Source organism: Hirundo rustica, chromosome 3 (assembly GCF_015227805.2).
Source record: "Hirundo rustica isolate bHirRus1 chromosome 3, bHirRus1.pri.v3, whole genome shotgun sequence".
NCBI lineage: Eukaryota > Metazoa > Chordata > Aves > Passeriformes > Hirundinidae > Hirundo > Hirundo rustica.
Window position 1 is genome coordinate 92,965,561 of NC_053452.1, and position 13,435 is coordinate 92,978,995.

A 13,435-nucleotide genomic window follows, 5' to 3' on the forward strand; every position below is an offset into this window, starting at 1 on the left:
AGGAGTGTGCTGTGGGAGACAGTGTCAAAGGCATTGCTGAAATCCAAATAGACAACATCCACAGCCCTTCCTGCATCCACCAGGGGGGTCACCTGGTCAATTTGCGTTCTCACCATCTTAAGCTAAATATATAGACATAAAACTTTTGATCTCTTTTATAACACTTCCCTATCCTTTTCACCACCATTTAATTATTCTCTCTGGATATCAATAAGCTCAGAAACAATTCTTTGTTTGAATGGAATTTATGCATCATGTATAAAATGTATGAATATTCAACAGACTATTGCATTTAAGAGATAATCCTTTATTAACGGGAGTCCTTCTTCGGAGGTTTTTGCTTGGGAAGAAACCTAGATGTCCGTAACTTTGTTTTTATTGTCTCGTATTGTCCTAACCCTAATTGTTCAATTTTTTTACTCGAATTCTATTTTTATAACCATTTTATTTACTATTAAACTTTCAAAATTTTAGAGCAAGTGATTGGTGTTTTTCACACCAAAGAAAGCAGCCAGGAGTGCAGAGTGCAGTTTGCCTTCTGATACAACACTTCATTCACTGTTTCTCACAGTTGTAGTTGGTATGTATTTTCATTGACTCATAGTAAGGGAAACATTTTACACAGAAAAAAGAAAACAAAAAACTAACCCAGATGTCCAAAGATTATTCAGCAGAAGTGTCCGGAAGGAATATACCCTAAGCAAGGCATAGAAGCTTGTGACAGATTCAAACTGAATTATTTCATGTGACTTATGTAAAGTGGCAATGTGTTAAGAGTAAAAAAACCAGAAAATATTAGGAAAAAAGTGTGATTGGCATAGCAGATTTTTTTAAAAAATGTATGAGCTTTTCAGCCATTATAATTATTTTTAACTAGCAGGGCACCAAGCAATGAAAATAGGAGGCACATTACCATTTTCTGATGGCACAGATGTTTCCAATGATTATGACCTCTTATCTATCTTGCATTTGTACATAGTCAGCATTAATAAGGAATTTATTTTCTGTAGGTGAGGAGTAACTAAACAGAGGTAATTGGTTTTGTTTGCTTAAGAGAGAGAAGTTTCCCATTTGTAGAGAACTGTTTGGAATACTCAGTGTAGGAGGGGCTACAGAGTTATATAATCTCAAGGCAGAACTGCTGAGAGCTTAGAGTGAGTTACACTGTGCACAAGGTAAGAGGGGACAATATTTTGGACATGCAGGCAGTTGCTGTATGTGAAACTCAATCAATGTAAAGGGTTTGTAGATTAAATACGTGTAGGTACTTTCTTTACTAACATGGTTATGTATACCCAATGTTAAATTCTAAATCAGCTGCTTCTGAGGTGTACAGAATTAAGTGATATACAGAAGTGGGGAGTGTTTCCTATCCCCTCCTCCTCCCTGCTGTCGAGGAGGTGACTTGTTATTTACAGGGGAATATGGTGGGGGTTTGGGCATTTTCCTTTTGCTGCTGTTAATGCTTCAGCTTTGTAGCTGACAGAGAGTCCATAGCCATGAAGCTGCCATAGGCAGGGCACTGTTTGTGTGTGTTTGTCGCTGCTGTGCACACGTGGTTCTGAGTGCGGTGGCTGACAGTCTGCTTAGAAAGTGTTGTTGCTTTAAATTCCTGCCTAGAAACTGTAGTTGCTTGAAATTCCAGCAGAGTTGGAACTGGACCGAGCAAGCATTGCGCAGTGGCTGTGCCTGTGGGAAAGGCAAATCTGATGTTACCAGAAGCAAAATTAAATTCCATGTCTTGGGAGGCTTGTCTAAAGAGATTACAGAAGCAGGGAGTGCTGTAAAAGAGGTTGACTGGGAGAAAGAATTCCTTCCTGGCCAGTTATAATGGAGCATAATGGCTACTGGAGAAAGCACAGCAATCGCTGAGTTTATAGCATGTAGCTGATTAAACAGTAAACTATTCTGAGATAATGCCAAAATACACAGAGAGTACCCTCTGCTTTTTGGTCGGCATACCAAAAGGTACCCTCTGCATTTTGGTCTTTTGCTCAAATGGTTTTGATTCACTGGTTTTCTGACTGGGCCAATTGCTCTAAGTACAGAGTTCTGCTTAACTATCCTGCACGTGTGAGAAACATTTGAAGGCAGAATGATACAAGGCGGTGTCTCAATATAATCTAACTTTTAGCTCCTTTGTTAATTGATTAAAGTCTTGGACCATAAATCATTGGTTTCAAACAAGGCAACTCTGAGAGCCAGTTAGAGACTCAAAACTGCAAATTTTATTTCTTCATTGCAGATACTAGGAAATCAGGCACGTGGGAACATGTCTGGAAAACCAAGACTGTACTACTTCAATGGACGAGGCCGAATGGAACCAATTCGGTGGCTACTGGCAGCAGCTGGGGTTGAGGTTTGCCTCTGGTCTTTTATACTGAGATCCTGTGACAATTATGTGCTTTTACTGCTCCTTATGAAAACGGTGACTGAGCAGCAGTTTCAACCTCTGCATTTAGTGCATTGCTGAGCCAGCTGACAGTGACCACGAGCTTACCCTAAAGCAGGGGGCAAGTTCCTGTCTTACTTCACACATCACATGCAAATCCTGCTGGTAGCACCACAAATACTTCTCCCCTGTAGCTAGGGAAAGAAGTTTAAAACCAGAGCACTAGAACCTGACTTCTTATCTTCTGGTCAGAGGTAAAGCACCTGCAATTCTGAGTACCTTCAGTTAAATTCCAATGTCCAAAATAGCAAGAGATTATTATTGCTATCACAATGTAATTTACCTTTGAATGCACCATACATTGTAAACCACAGAGTAATTTTTTTTTACCTCTGACAGATTCTGATATTAAACCAGAGATGGAGTGTTTCAAGATCTGTAGGAGAATGTGTGTGTTTCAATAGCCATGGGTTTCTGCCACAGTGATGGCCCTGTGCCGTATGCCTGACAGGTTTCAAATATGGTTTATGTTTTAAAAAAATAAAATTGCCCAAAACACATCTCTTCAGGCCTTCTTCACCTAAATGATGAAGAAGCTTAATCATGGAATGATAAGAGAACGTTTCTTCTCTCCTTCCTGCAGTTTGAAGAATCTTACCTGGAAAAAAACGAGGATCTGATAAAATTACGGAACGGTAAGTTTCCTTCACTTAGAAATAATAACACCAGCAGTAGTAATAATAACAACATTTAGACTTAGACTTAGTTGTTGGAGAACACCTAAGAATTCCTAAGTCTTACTGTCTTAAAAAGAAAATCTCTTAACTGGATAGTACATGAGGTCTCCGAGGTGCACACTGTAGTGTGTTAGGTGGTATCATCCCCCCAGTTGCTTCAATCTTCACTGAATCACAGAAAAGCTGAGGCCAGAAGAGACTTCTCATAGTTGTCTACTCCACCTCCCTTCTTCACGCAAGGCCACCTCCAGTAAGTTCCCCAGGACCATGTCCAGCTGGGTTTTTCTCCAAGGATGGAGAATTTACAGCTTCTCTGGACACCTCACACCGTCCAAGGGCCTTTCCTTAAGTTCAGATGGTTGACTCTCCTTGGCTTCAGCTTGTGTCCATTGCCTTCCATCCTATGGCAACAGAGGCTTCTGTCATCAGATCACCTTGAAATTCATCAGCATTTTAGGTTGCCTACAGTCTTTGTTTTATAATCCAAATAAAAACCGAGTTCCAGAGATTACCTTTACCTCTGCTGTATTCCTGCCTCCCAAGGGAACTACCCACCATGCTAGCTTCAGCTTCCATCTTCCTGAACATGAGAGTCATGTTTCCTCCAAACCAAATGACATGTCTGTGCGGTTCACCTGGCCAGTGAAAAGAAATCTGAGCTGAGGGTAGCATTTGCAGTCCTGCTGTCCTTTAGGAATAATGTCTCAGTCCCCCTGCTACCGGCTGCCTTTCAAAAAGTATTTTGGGACACAAGCATAAAGGTAAATGCTCCTGTACTAGCAGACAGTTTCCATGTATGATTGTCTTACAATGGGTACAAGAGGGACATAGCTGATCAGTTATCTAAGTTGATGCCTTGGGAAGGTTGGCCTGAAATAGAGATTGGACAGACCTCTAGTGAATAAATAGGTATTTATTGAAAAGTCTCTAGGATACACCTTGTCTAGGACAGGGCCTGAGCAGGGCTACACCCAAGGTGATCTAAGAATGGTCACAAAATGGCTAACTGGTCATGTGATCTTACATATTTATAGGCTTCAGTCCATTTGCATGTTGGGGTTCAATTGTCCAATTACTGCTTCAGGTTGTGAGGTCCTATCCTTCTTGTTTCTCTTATCAGCCCACCATTGTTTGTGCTTTTAGGTTTGAAAGTTATCCTTTCAGGACAGGAAAAGGATTTGATTTGTCTACCTACTCTGTGAGGAGAGCTTACTGGCGTTTAATGCCAGTATGAAGCTCAGAAATACAACCCTAGGCAGCACAGAATCTGAAAAACATGAAAGCTAAAACCTCACAGAAACAAAGCCAGGAAATATGATTCCCTAAAGGAAAAACAGTTCCTTACTTTCTTGGTCTGATATCTCTGTTTCTAGAAGTATTTTGACTTCTTGCATGCTAGGACAAGGCTTCTGCATGTTAGCAGGAGAGTTTCATGGCTCCAGCCTCACTCTGAGAGATATTTGGGTCTTGCAGGAATCTCATGGAACTCACTCATTGTTTCCACTTCATGCCTGTACAGATGAGATGCCATTTGTCAGTAAAGCAGTCACCAATACATTTTATGCTTTTATATTCACTCCTATCTATTTTCATTATTATTTACACTGTGTGGTGGCCAGTGCTTAGAAAGTCCAGATATATTTAGCAAAATGTGACCATAACTGGCTGGACCAGATCCTTTGGTCCTTCCCATTGATATTAATGCCCATGAAAATCACCTGTGTTAGGGACCTGCAGTGCATGTATTTCTTAGTGTATGACAGGTAAAAGTTCTGCATTTGGCTGTTTCCTGATATCTGAAATTCCCACGAGTTCACTGCTATAGTGTGCAATGATTAACATGTCACTAAGAAAAGGTTGTTGGCATGGGGAGCGTTTTCCACACCTTCTTGTAAGAACGAGGAAGGTTGCCACCAAAAGGGTTGTCAAGCATTGGAACAGGCTGCCCATGGAAGTGGTTGAGTCTCTGTGTGTAGACGTGCACTTGGGGACATGGTCTAGTGGTGAAATTAAGGGATTGTGGGGTTTGCATTTGGATTTGATGATCTTGGTATTTTTTATCCGGGCTAACTGATTCAGATTCTAAGTAAAAAGTAATACATGTGGTTACTTTGACTAACACATGCTCGTGGTTCTCATTCAGGGACTGAAGGTCTCCTTGTGTTATTCCCTTATCCCTAGATGGATCCCTGCTCTTTCAGCAAGTGCCAATGGTAGAGATGGATGGGATGAAGCTGGTGCAGACCAGAGCCATTGCCAACTACATAGCAACGAAGTACAACCTCTACGGGAAGGACCTGAAGGAGAGAGTCCTGTACTGCAACAGTACCACCTTTGCTTGTTAGACCCCGGCTCCCAGTGTAGCTCAGTGAAACACAGGGACATCCCAGCTCACAGCGAGGTTCAGTGGGAGAGAGCAGCGCTTTGTGCAGCATGAGATGACTGCAGCTGCGGGTGATGTCTACAGCAGTGACAGCCAGCTGGATTAGATAGGGCAAGTGAGCCCATGAACCATCAATCAGAGGTCAATGCAGTCATCAGAAGAAAGCAGTCACGGGGCAGATTGTCTTACTGATGCTGCTTTTCATTTTCTCTTGCGGTTGTCAGCAGCATCATTTTCTCCTCATGACACTCAGGGCAATGTCTTTTAAGGAAACAAAACCCCTCCCCCTCTACTAACCAGGAATTAGTATAGAAACGGAATTAATAACAGGTTATTAAAGGACAGGACTCCTAGGGCACATGTTTTGACCTGAGGTATTTCTGAATGCTTCAAATTAATAAGCATTGGTAAATGTCTTTAGGTTTTGCCTAGGAATTTTGCATCTGTCTTTCACCCAAGCTCCCCCCCTGCCTGCGTCCAATGCAACTGCATTCCTGGGGAACTTTGCCAGGCTGGGTGTGTGTGGGAGAGAAGAGGCAGGGATTTCCCAGCATGTCAGTGAGGTTATGCCAGGAGTGATTGTGCTGTTCAGACCCACTGTGTTTGACCTGACCAAATGGATCTAATCCTTTCAGAATTGATATGTACGTGGAAGGAATGTTCGATCTGAATGAGTTACTCATGAAACATGGCTACCTACCAGCACATGAAAGGAAGCAAGATTTTGCAAATATGATTGACAAGACTGAAAACAGATACTTCCCAGTCTTTGAGAAGGTATGTGGCAAAGAGGTTGTCACTCAGTTGATACTGTTAGGCTTGAACATCCATCCTGAATCCACACAAGTTTTATGGTGGAAAACAGAAGCAAAACTACCACTGGAATAGAAATGCTCTGGTTTTGGTGGTGCTGGGAGTAAGGTGGAGACAGAACGCTACAGACAGGACAGAAGGCACTCCAAATCTGGAAGAGATGTAAAGCTGCAAAAACCCAGCACACACTGTGCTCCCAAATGCCCATGTTTGAATCTGTGTGTTGCTTCAGACAAAAGACACTAGAGCATCAGCTTTGACATCAAGATTCCTCCTGAAGTGCAGATGCCCCTCTGCCATACATGCTGTATAAAAGCATTACAGTTCCTTCTGTATCTTGTACAGCTTAGCCTTCAATGCATCTACAGCAGGCAAGGCAAGATGAGCCCAACTCAGCTGCCAGACAGAAATGTAGAAGAGAAAGAGCTGATAGATGATGCCTAGCATGGAGTTCCATCAGATCACTGCTTGTACTACAGGTGTTTGAACTGCATTTTCTTCTTTCACAGATAACTCCATGCAGTGTGTGACCCTGCTTTGAAGATATCATATTAAGGAACGCAGAGAAAAGACATCATCTCCTTCTGGTTCTCTGTTTTCAGGTTTTGAAAGACCATGGGAAAGACTTTCTGGTTGGCAACCAGCTGAGCAGGGCAGATGTTCAGTTACTTGAAATCATTTTAATGGCAGAGGAGTGGAAGCCTGATATACTTGCCAAATTTCCTCTCTTGCAGGTAAATGAATGTGCAGTGTGCCTGAATAATTAATTGTAGAGGACCACTGATTTAAAGTGGCTGAGAAATATGGGCGAATGGGAGAGTCAGACGTGACATGGAAAATAATCAAATATCCTATGTATTTTAGCTGGCCACAGCTACTGTTTTTTTTATGCTACCCCCTGTCACTACAACCCCAAAATCATAAGAGGGAGAAGCATGTAGTTTCTTTTGCAGCATCAAGCCATAATGTAACTTTCAGAGCATGGATAAGATTGAAATGTCTGACAGCTGCAATGATATTAAGCACTGTGCTGTTTTGGTTTTCTTTTGTAGAGCTTCAAGGCAAGAATAAGCAATATCCCCACGATAAAGAAATTCCTGCAACCTGGCAGCCAAAGGAAATCACTACCAGATAAGGATGATGTGGACAAAGTGATGAAAATTTTTTACCCCTGAGCAGCACTGTAAAGCCACAGAAAGCCCCTTTCATTGTGTTTCCTGATAGTGGGACAATAATGAAAGCAATGAAAAGCATGTTTTTTGATCCTACCAGCAATGGAAATACTTCCCTGATTAGGGGGGATATTGGACAGCACAGGATGCCTTAAATAACTAAAGAGAATACCTGAAATAAAGTCTTACTCTCAGTACTCAAAACCCAGCTGTTCCTTGATTTCTTGCTGCTACTTCTTATGCCTAAGGTCTCTCTGGTTCTGGTTTCCCAGGAACTGTTGGGAAATTAGGAGAGATTTCCCCAAACATTAGGTAATGGGTTTTGTGGGGTTTTTGTTTGTTTGTTTGTTTGTTTTTGGTTTTGTGGGGTTTTTTTGTTTTTTTTTTCCTGGGGAATGTCTGGAAAAGCCTGCAGGTTCTGGTTAGGTCAGGATGAAAGGTTTGGATTCAGCTTTCCTCGGAGCTTAACATGGACTGTGTTTGGACTAGAGGTCCTGCAGCACCTCTGTTTTGTCACTCCACACTTAAACTCTTGTGGTGCTGCTTCACCAATGTTTCCTTTGTCAGAAAGTCTATTGTAGCGGCTAAAAGCACTTTGCAGACTCTGAGAAACAAATGCTTGTCATCAGTTTAAAACTTACTGAGAAAGGAGGAGTCAGGATGGTGTCTGGTGCTGGTGAGACCTTGGAATGTAGGAATCCATATTGACTTATATCTCTGCATATTAAACCAAGTTTAATACAAGTTGTACTGCAGTTGTTCATCCTCATCTCTTCAATCAAGCTCCACTACTGAGGATCATGAGAATGTTGATGTTTGATGAAGTTTTTTGTGCATTTATGTAGTGAAAGGTGTTCCTGCCCCAGGCAGGAGGGCTGGAACTAGATGATCCTTAAGGTCCCTTCTAATCCAAACCTTTCTATGATCCTGTGATATTAATTAAACACCAAATAAACCAAGTATGCAGATGAAAGAGCCATTGCCCCAAATCCAGCTACAACTAGAGCACTGGTAGCTTTCAGCTGGGCAATCTCAGGGCACTGTTGCTGTTACTAAGGCCAACAGTTTCTTCATAAGAAATGTCATGCAGCTGCAACCAGTTTTCATCATCAAGAAAGGAAATGAACCCATGTTTTTCAACAGCAAAGCACGTATTAAAGAGAGTTGTTGCAGGAGCTGTTTCCTGCCTCGCTGAAGCGTTCAGACAACACTTACAGCTACTGTACAGAAAGCACCTGAAGGAGAAAGCCCCTCATACTGTAACAAACAATTTCTTTGTGTTACACACTGCAATTTATACAACCTCCCTGTGTAACATAAGAAGAATATCCCAGCTTGTAGTTATGTTCAGGGCAATTCAGCAAAAGTTTGCATGTGTATATTGACCCTGACTGCAGTTAATGCCTACCTCAATATTAACCATGTAGACTAGGTAGACAGGATGGTGCATGGGGGATATTTCTGTATTGACATTTTGAAATCAATACAGTTGACCAATGAAAGCAGTGGGGAGCATGTAGCAACATGGGATTTAGATGGTGGTTGCTGCTACATAATCCCCAATAAGCACCTCTTTTGGAAAGGCTGCTTGCGTAGGCACTCAGGCAAAGCAGTCAAGTCCACACACCACACACACCATGGCTAGCTCAGCTAAGAGAGGCAAGAAGGGCCTTTTGTATGATAAATTCCAGGGAAGGTTTATTCCAACAAGCCAAAGGGAATCAGGGACAAAAGACCCTGACCGGTGCATGCGGTGTGCACAGGGTTAAGTAGGGGTCAGGGACCAATGGTCTGAGGGCAGAGGGCAGTGACCTATAAGGGACACAGGGTCAGGCCACCAGGGATACCACAACCAATGGGGAAACAGGGAAAGGAGAAACCACGAGAATTAGGGACATTTGGGGAGGGCAAAACTGGGGTAGATCACATGGTGTTGTAAGGCACCATGGGGGAAATCTTCTCTTTCAGCCCAGGTGCAGACTCTATAGTATATTTGTTCTTCCAGGGCAAGGCCCTGGGGCTTCCCCTGAGGGGTTCAAAGGTTTCCAAAGGAGTGCAGAGTGGAGTTTGCCTTCTGATACAACACTTCATTCACTGTCTCTTACAGTTATTGTTATAAATTGACAGCCAATTTTGATTATAAAAAGAATTTATTCCATAATTAAAATACAATTGTAAGAAGCCACAAACAAAGGTCAGTACCACACTGCACCAGGCGAACAGTGCTGGGTGAGACCGGGAGGGGCTCGAAGGCACGGCTTCACCGTGTTTCACGCAATACTATTATCAGAGGGTCTCTTTTATACGCTCTCAAGTCTTTTCGAGGGGGTCTCTTCTTTTTCGGTGGTCTTGTCTTTTCTTACATGTTGGGACATGTCTCTTTATCGCAAAATCTCTTTGGAATGCAATCCTTCCAGACGAATATTCATGCTGGTTTCAAGTAATCTTGTGGATGGAGATACTCTGGGATATGCATCTCCCAGACGACTATTCATGTTGAGTTTTTTATTAGACAACATTAGTTTCAGCACGAATTTTTATATCATGTATTACAGTCATCTTTGGTGTGTATTTTCACCGAGTCATATTCAGGGAAACATTTTTCACAGGCTAAAAAAAAAAAAAAAAAAAAGCCAACCCAGATGTCCAAAAATTAAATTCAGCAGAAGTGTCCTGTGACAACTCTAGATGCTGAGAATTTTGGACTCTGTGTTAACAGGCACGGGACTTTAGGGAAGCACTGCATTCAACCTGAGGCCTTAAAACAGGCTTCCAAAAACGAGTGATAGTACTGCAATCACGGGGATGTAGTTTGGATAGAATTGTGTGATCTCACAGGGTGAAAAACTCAGATTTGGGATTTTAGTGTATGGTGATACATGGGAGCCAAGATGGAGAATTTGGGGTGTGGACTAGTTGTCTTTTTTGCACCTTCTTCCTTACTCTTCACGGACCTGGGTGGTTTTCTGTAATTGGGTGAAAGACATCCACATTGTGGGTTTTAGGTGATCATAATTGGATTAGAAGTATAAATAATATAGTTGTCAACTGTTTATTGGATAATTGGGACTTAAATAGCCTTGAATAGACACCACTTTAGCTCACTTTCTCGATTTGTTAGAGAGAGCTCGCATCTCGTAAGTTTGTAATAGATAAGGAACACAGCGCAGCAGCGATCCAGGAATCGGGGAGGACAGTCCCCTCTCTCGGCGTCAGCCAAGCGGCACCGCAGGTCGTAGCGGACAGACGAGCCCCGCAGCCCGAGATGGGACACGTACGGCCGTCGCATGAGGCAAAGGGGACGGCGCAGCCCCCCGGGGCGGGCGATTCCATCCCCCCTCACGGGGTGTCGGGCGTGCCTCCGCCGGGGCCGAGCGGAGTCGGCGGAGGGTGGATCGAGCCCCTCGAGTGCACGAGTGCCGCGAGGAGCGAGCGCAGCCACCCCGGCGGTTCCGCAAGCAATTTTAAAACCACAAAACACGGCTGTGGGTTCAGCCACCATCAAACCCCGGCAGGCGCAGGCCGGGGGCAGGAGGAACTTGCAGAAGAGGGAAACAGAAAATCCCAGCGCCGTAATCGCTGAGTTACAAAGTTCCCAGATGCAGCCCGTAAGGCAAAAAGCGGAGAAGGTAGCGACCCCGCCTTCTTCTGCTCAGACAGAGTCGGCAGCTTTTAAAAGAACGCTGGCCGCAGCTCAGCCAAAGGAAGGCAGAGTCCCGACAGAAGACCCTCTTAATTATGGAGAACGACCCTGGGGCCGGCGGAGAAACCCCCCTCACGGAGTGACATCGGGCGGAGCGGGCGGGGCGGGCAAAGCAGCCCCCCGCGTGAGTCAAGAGGAGCGGCACTGCCAGAAGCGGCAAGGGCGGCTCCGGCGCCACCCGGAGCGGGCAGAGCTGCGCCGCCATGGCAGCGCCCTGTGTGCTGCCGTAAATAATGCCGTGGACTTCCGCCGACGCCATCTTGTGATCAACAAGGCGTTCAGCCGCCTGCTACAGCGCCACCAGTGGCCGCTTCTGTTACTACACCTCTAATCGTAATGCGCAGCGTGTGCAACCGCAGCTCTTCATACAGGAGGAGGAATGAGTGCGACCTTGAAGCCTGAAAAGGGAAATTCTGGCATGACAATAACACACGTCACACGACGTAACTAAAGATTTGAGACAAGCACTTAAAGAGGGTGGCTTAGGCTCTCCCTATTTCAAACAACTATTGAAAGGCATGCTTGAAGTTTACAGTTTGATGCCTAATGACTGCAAGTATATTGCTACCGCAATTTTAACAGATTCACAAAACATGCTATGGGAAGTCAAAGGGAGAAGAGCTTTGGAAAGATTAATAGTGTCTTATGCTGGAGGCCAAAATGCACCTCTCACATTGGCTCAACTACCTGGCAATCAACCTCAAAATCGACCCAAAAATCAAACTACAGATCTGCCTCAGAATGTGGTCGCGGGTATTAAGGGAGCTTGGAAAGCCATCTTGCAAATTCAACCTACTGGAATCCCAGAGGGCACTTTCACAAAAGCAAAGTGAGGAGCATCTGAGCCATTCACCTCCTTCATAGACCTCCTCACTCAGGCAGTGGAGGGACAATGCCCTGATGAAGTAGCACAACCACATCTGCTTCAAAGCCTGGCTTTTGGGAACGCCAATGAAGAATGTAAGCACACAATTAGTGCCTTGCCTGGTCCACAACCAACCTTGCCTCAAATGATAGAAGCCTGCAGCAAGATAAGCACCCCTGCGCATGTAGCAGCAATTCAAGCTGATGTCTTGGGAGAACAATTCGGAAATCTCACGGAAGCTTCAGCTCAAATATTAGAAAAGACTCTCACAGCTTTTCAAGTAACTCCTTGACAAGACAACTCTACAGAAGGGAAGACAGCAATCATCCGACCCTTCATTGTGCAGAAACCCATCACAGTGTGAAGAAGAGACGTTCTATGACAATGGGGAATGAAAATAGAAATGGATTTTTAATTGGAGTTAATTTACTATATTTAGGTCTGTCTTGGTTTGAGAGACAAGTATCTGCGAGGGAGGAGCGGGGCCTCTCTAGGAATGGGGAATTCCAATCCCCTCCCTCCAAGTTATTATGATTTAGAAAATTAAAGGAGTTTTTTCAGGCAGGGCTATGGGGAAAGGAATAACAGTTCTTTACTAGTAAATATAACAGGACAAAAAACCAACAACAACTACAGCAATAATAAAAATAATAATAATAAACAGAACTAGGAACCTCGAGGAGTTTTGTTTCACAAAGCCTGGGGCAGTCTAATCTCTTGGGACTCCAAGAGCACCAAGCTGGAAAGGTGGAAACTCCCAGGCTGGTGGCTGGAACAGCAGGATGCTCCCGACAAGCAGGGTGGAATGTCCTGGCAGGCAGGGGGGTGTCCCGGCAAAGTGAGCAGTGCTGAAGGAGCCGCAACAGCTGGACAGGGTTGGCCCAGCTCAGCAGGGCAGGCAAAGGGGCTCCGAATTCCTGGGCACATGAGCAGATGGTGGCAGATTTCCCAGGACCGGATTTTCTGTTGACAGTGGACTCCTCCCACAGCAGGCAGCAGCCTGGGTGTCCTCTCCAATGCTCAGAGCAAGAAGAGCCCCCAGTTCCCTTTTCCTGCCCCAAAACTCTGTGATTTTTCCCCTCCCTCCTTTTGGCTACCTCCTTTGTGTTGGTCAAGCACCATCTAAGCACCAGTACTTAGTCTCTTAGAAATTGGTGGGGAAAAAATCTATAAGAAATAAAAGGAACAAATCTAACCCCCAACAGTGCATAATAGTTTAGGAAAGTGTTATTTCAATTTTTTAAGATTACTAGTACTGATATATTGATTACATGATGTGAATTTGTCAATTTTCTATATTTAAGGTTGACTTCTTATATGCTTTAACATCTTTTCTAATTATCCAAAAGACATGTGTCACTTCTTGTTTT

At 43.9% G+C, this 13,435-nt stretch overlaps 1 protein-coding gene across 1 annotated transcript; it reads left to right on the forward strand.

Moving 5' to 3' along the window:
* The first annotated feature begins 1,120 nt into the window (after positions 1-1,120).
* LOC120749914 (glutathione S-transferase-like) lies at positions 1,121-7,701 on the forward strand. Its single transcript, XM_040057861.1, has 7 exons — positions 1,121-1,175; positions 2,246-2,359; positions 3,036-3,087; positions 5,311-5,443; positions 6,148-6,289; positions 6,928-7,059; positions 7,378-7,701. The coding sequence occupies exons 2-7, from the start codon at positions 2,273-2,275 to the stop codon at positions 7,498-7,500; spliced, it is 669 nt and encodes a 222-aa protein (XP_039913795.1). The 5' UTR covers positions 1,121-1,175; positions 2,246-2,272; the 3' UTR covers positions 7,501-7,701.
* The last annotated feature ends 5,734 nt before the right edge of the window (positions 7,702-13,435 follow it).

Coding starts and splice junctions, on each gene's coding strand:
- LOC120749914 (XM_040057861.1), top strand. CDS start 2,273: ATGTCTGGAAAACCAAGACTGTACTACTTCAATGGACGAGGCCGAATG. Junction 2,360..3,035: donor TGGCAGCAGCTGGGGTTGAG/GTTTGCCTCTGG, acceptor TCCTTCCTGCAG/TTTGAAGAATCTTACCTGGA. Junction 7,060..7,377: donor CCAAATTTCCTCTCTTGCAG/GTAAATGAATGT, acceptor TTTCTTTTGTAG/AGCTTCAAGGCAAGAATAAG.